Below are 4,841 nucleotides of genomic sequence, written 5' to 3' on the forward strand. Positions count from 1 at the left end.
ATGATGTGTGGAAGGAACTCTTCCCTTGAACATCCAGCCCAGCACTGGTAGTCGGGGTGCCAGGAGGAGCTGCGCTTCGGTGCCGATTACTTCTGAGGCAGCTCGAACTCCTTCATAGGCAGCCAGGATCTCTTTCTCAGTTGGTGTATAGCTGGCTTCAGATCCTTTGTATCCCCGACTCCAGAATCCCAGCGGTCGTCCTCGGGTCTCCCCAGGCACTTTCTGCCAGAGGCTCCAAGAAGGGCCATTCTCCCCGGCTGCGGTGTAGAGCACGTTCTTCACGTCCTGTCCTGTCCTTACTGGCCCAAGGGCTACCGCATGGGCAATCTCCTGTTTAATTTGTTCAAAGGCTTGTTGTTGTTCGGGGCCCCACTGGAAATCATTTTTCTTCCGTGTCACAAGGTAGAGAGGGCTTACAATCTGACTATACTCGGGGATATGCATCCTCCAAAAGCCCACAGCGCCTAGGAAAGCCTGTGTTTCCTTCTTGCTGGTTGGTGGGGACATGGCTGCTATTTTGTTAATCACCTCCATTGGAATTAGGCGGCGTCCATCTTGCCACTTCACTCCTAGGAACTGAATTTCCTGAGCAGGTCCCTTGACCTTACTCCGTTTAATGGCAAAACCGGCTCTTAGGAGAATCTGGATTATCTTCTCTCCTTTCTCGAAGACTTCGCCCGCTGTGTTCCCCCATACAATGATGTCATCAATGTACTGTAGGTGCTCTGGAGCCTCACCCTTTTCCAGTGCAGTCTGGATCAGTCCATGGCAAATGCTGGGACTGTGTTTCCACCCCTGAGGCAGTCGATTCCAGGTGTACTGCACACCTCTCCAAGTGAAAGCAAATTGTGGTCTGCACTCCGCTGCCAAAGGAATGGAGAAAAAGGCATTGGCTATGTCAATGGTGGCATACCACTTGGCTTCCTTGGACTCCAGCTCATACTGGAGCTCCAGCATGTCCGGCACAGCAGCACTCAGGGGTGGTGTGACTTCATTGAGTCCACGGTAATCCACCGTCAGCCTCCACTCTCCGCTGGACTTACGCACTGGCCATATAGGGCTATTAAAGGGTGAGCGAGTCTTGCTGACCACCCCCTGGGTCTCCAGTTCGCGGATCATCTTATGTATAGGGGTCACAGAGTCTCGGTCGGTGCGGTATTGCCGACGGTGCACTGTTGCTGTGGCTATCGGTACCAATTGTTCTTCAACCTTCAGCAGTCCCACAGCAGAGGGGTCCTCTGAGAGACCAGGCAAGGTGTTCAACTGTCTAATTTCCTCCGTCTCCACAGCAGCTATGCCAAAAGCCCAACGAAGTCCTTTTGGGTCTTTGAAATACCCACTCCTCAGGTAATCTATGCCAAGGATACACGGGGCCTCTGGACCAGTCACGATGGGGTGTCTGTGCCATTCCTTCCCAGTCAGGCTCACTTCAGCTTCCAGTACAGTCAGCTGTTGGGATCCCCCTGTCACCCCAGAAATGGAGATGGATTCTGCCCCTACGTATCTTGATGGCATTAATGTACATTGTGCGCCAGTGTCCACTAAAGCCTTATATCTTTGTGGCTCTGATGTGCCAGGCCACCGAATCCACACAGTCCAATAGACTCGATTGTCCCTCTCCTCTACCTGGCTAGAGGCAGGGCACCCCTAGTCCTGGTCATGGTACTCATTGTGCTCTTCTTGTGGGTATGACCTGGAGGTCCCTTCAAGAGGATCAGACGTATCATCATTCCTGTACCGTCTGGAGTCTTGCCCACGAGAGACTGGAGCAACGTTTACCCTTGAAGAGTTCTTTATGGTATTTGTTCCTCTTTTCAGTTCACGTACCCGGGCTGCTAAGGAAGAGGTGGGTTTCCCATCCCACTTCCTCATATCTTCTCCATGCTCACGGAGGTAAAACCATAGATCGCCACGTGGAGTGTACCTTCTCTCCTTAGCTGGGGGACGCTGGCTCCTGATAGCAGAGACTCTTGTTCGTCCTGGCGAGATATGGAAAATCCCTTCCTTAATTTCTTCTCTTAGCTTCTGGTGTCCCTCTTCAATTTTCTCTTCTAGGCTTCGGACGTGTTCAGCCAGTTTGGTTTCCACAGATGAGACGTGGGCTCGTAATGGGGCGGTGACAGTGTCTTCATAAATCCTGAGTTTGCTAACCAATGCTCCCACCTTGTCCTCTCCCTCCCTCCATTGCAGCGTTGCTAAGTAGCGGGAATACATTTCTGGCCCGAGTCGTGCAAACTTTAACCACATTTGGGAGGTGCACTGTACGCCATCTGGACTCTTAGGGAATCTTTCATCCTCTGAAAAGATTATCTCCAGTACAGCTAACTCCCTTAAGCACCGGATACCTTGTTCCATCGTGTTCCACTGTCCTTGCTGTACGTGGAGGTCCTCCTTGCAAAGGTATCTCTCCCTCACACTGGACAACAGTCGCCGCCAGAGGCTGAGAGTTTCCTGCCTCCTTCCAATCCCCTGATCAATGACTACATCTCGAGACAGGGATCCCAGCTGTCTGGCTTCACTCCCATCTAGGATCGTATCGTTAGCTGCGGCATCCCAGATTCGGAGCAGCCAGGTCAGAATGGACTCGTTCGCCTGTCGTGTGAACTCTCTCCGGAGCTCACGTAGCTCACCCAGGGATAGGGACCGAGTGATTATTTCTGGCTCTGTCTCCTCCGGTGGATGTGAAGGTCCCGCCTCTTCGTCATCATTTGCTATGCGAACTGATTTAGTCTTTGATTTCCTTTTCTGGACAGGGGCGACTGCTATTGGTTTTGCTTGTTCTTCTGGCTCCTCGATGGTTTGTGTGGACACGGTGCTGGTTGGTTCATTTCTTTCTCCCTCTGACTCAGCTGTGGTTTGGGTGGACGTGGTGTCTGCGGATTTGGTCCTTCTCTCCTCGCCCTGACAGTGCTGTATCATGTCAAGCAGTGCCCGGTAGGCAGTGGCCAGGGCCCAGCAGGTTGCTGTGAGCTGGCCATCTCTGGAGCTGCCAGAGCATTTTTCCTTCACCAGTCTTATCATGCTAACAGGATCCTGCAGTTGTTCAGGGGTGAATTTCCAGGTCATTGGAGGAGAAAACTTTTCCAAATACTGGCTGATGGCCTCCCACTTCCCGTGCCATTCAGCATTATCTGCTCCCAGGGCAGGTGTCCAACCAACCTCCCTAAAAGGCACTTTTCTGACCCTAAACATGGTGTACACAGTACAGAGCAGACAGAGCAACACTAACAATAACATTATGCTGTCCTTAACATCAAAAGGAAACTCAATATTTTCAAAAACTGTTTTAGCAGGTCTGAAGGGGAAGAAGGAGGTGGGAGGCTGGAAACCATCCACCCCTGTTCCCCCAAAAAGCTGGGTACGATTTTTAATGAGGCCCCAGAGGTAGCAACCCAAACCAGGACAGGCAAACAGGACTGAATACACATTTACAATGAAACTCATTGCTTCTGATGTTAGAATGACATAAACATAATATATTAATAAAACAATTTGGATCCCTCTCCCTGGTCTTAAAGAGAGCATCAAAACAGGCAAATAATACGCCATCTGTGGAAATATGAACAGGCTCAAATACAACATCCATGTGAGTGCATCAAACAACATGGTGATCAGGGAGTTTCTATATTCAAATAGACAAATGCTTCAAATGAAATTGTGATTCTGACTTCTCTCTCTCTGCCCGACGTTTGGGCGCCAAAATGTGCTGGTTTAAAAGTTAACCAGCAGGGGGAATGAACCCAACTCAAAGGAGAGATTATAAGTCAGAATAACAATTTATTAAAATAATACAGTAAGTACAATAATACAAACAAACAATTGGTCTCAACCCACAAAAACCCAAATGTATAACCCAGTACCCTGGGGCCTGAACAAAGTGGTGTTCCTTGGGCCCTGTTTGAGTCCAAAGTAAAGGGAGAGGGGAAGAACCTGCTGGTGGGAGAGCTGCTGCAGTCTGGCCAGAACTGGTGATCGCAGTCCAGTGGTGGTCTAAGTCTGGTTGAGAGCGATGAGATGCAGCCGTCCTCTGGATCCCACGAGTGGGTTGAAAAAATGTTCCAAAACTCCAAGATTATATATCCTCCAGTTCAGGCAGGAATGCTTGGTACTCCCCTCAGGGCGGGGAGTTCACAAAGGGTGTGAGGACAGAAACATCCTTCTATCTCACAGGCCTCTTAACACCTAGTTTATAGCCTGAGGAGTCAGGCTCTATGGGTAGAGGGTGCGAATAGTCTATTGACAACAATAGTCTAGTTTCTGGGAAATGACATGGAATGCTATAGAATACAGTTTTGGGTTACACCCACCATGCTCTATGGGCAGAGGGTGCGAATAGTCTATTGACAACAATAGTCTAGTTTCTGGGAAATGACATGGAAGGCTATAGAATACAGTTTTGGGTTACACCCACCATGATGAACTGATCTCAGCTGTCCTAACTAGGACACCCACCTAAGTACAGTAGATTGGAAAAGCTTGTCTCTCAGCCTTGTCTCCAATAAGTCAATGAATAGAAAAAGAAACTTTCTTCCTTTGTGGGATATCTTCATGTATTAAAGGCAGAGTAACAATTTAAAAAATGTATCGTTCTAAAATTTGGAATTCTGTCCCATTTCAAAACTCTTATTTATGGCAAAATAGTCATATTTATTACTGTGCAGTAATCTCAGAAAAGTTTGATGTATAAGGAATTAAAATTTTATTTTCACTATTCATTTATGTATTAACACTAATTTTTTTAATATTATCTTTCTTTCCTCTGGAAGGACTTTCAGTATGTTCAGATTTGTGAAAAGGAATGAAGCTCCTCTAAACAAAAGTTTTTCTTACTCAAAACATTC

The 4,841-nt window shown here is 48.1% G+C and overlaps 1 protein-coding gene across 1 annotated transcript; it reads right to left on the reverse strand.

Annotated features, from left to right (window-relative positions):
• Window positions 1-355: 355 nt before the first annotated feature.
• LOC127472448 (uncharacterized) lies at window positions 356-4,163 on the reverse strand. The gene is made up of 2 exons (XM_051790723.1): window positions 1,925-4,163; window positions 356-561 (listed from the first exon to the last, which is right to left on the reverse strand). Exons 1-2 carry the CDS (start codon window positions 3,604-3,606, stop codon window positions 540-542), a joined length of 1,704 nt encoding a protein of 567 aa, XP_051646683.1. The 5' UTR covers window positions 3,607-4,163; the 3' UTR covers window positions 356-539.
• Window positions 4,164-4,841: the final 678 nt, after the last annotated feature.

This window comes from Manacus candei, unplaced genomic scaffold (genome assembly GCF_025592945.1).
Source record: "Manacus candei isolate 608988 ecotype Guabito, Panama unplaced genomic scaffold, ASM2559294v1 h1tg000028l, whole genome shotgun sequence".
NCBI lineage: Eukaryota > Metazoa > Chordata > Aves > Passeriformes > Pipridae > Manacus > Manacus candei.

Bases quoted from the DNA above. Each gene is read 5' to 3' on its own strand.
- LOC127472448 (XM_051790723.1), bottom strand. From the start codon at position 3,606: ATGTTGTTTGATGCACTCACATGGATGTTGTATTTGAGCCTGTTCATA. The intron at 562-1,924 runs GTACACTCCACG...CTAGGAGTGAAG, and splicing joins CCCCCAGCTAAGGAGAGAAG to TGGCAAGATGGACGCCGCCT.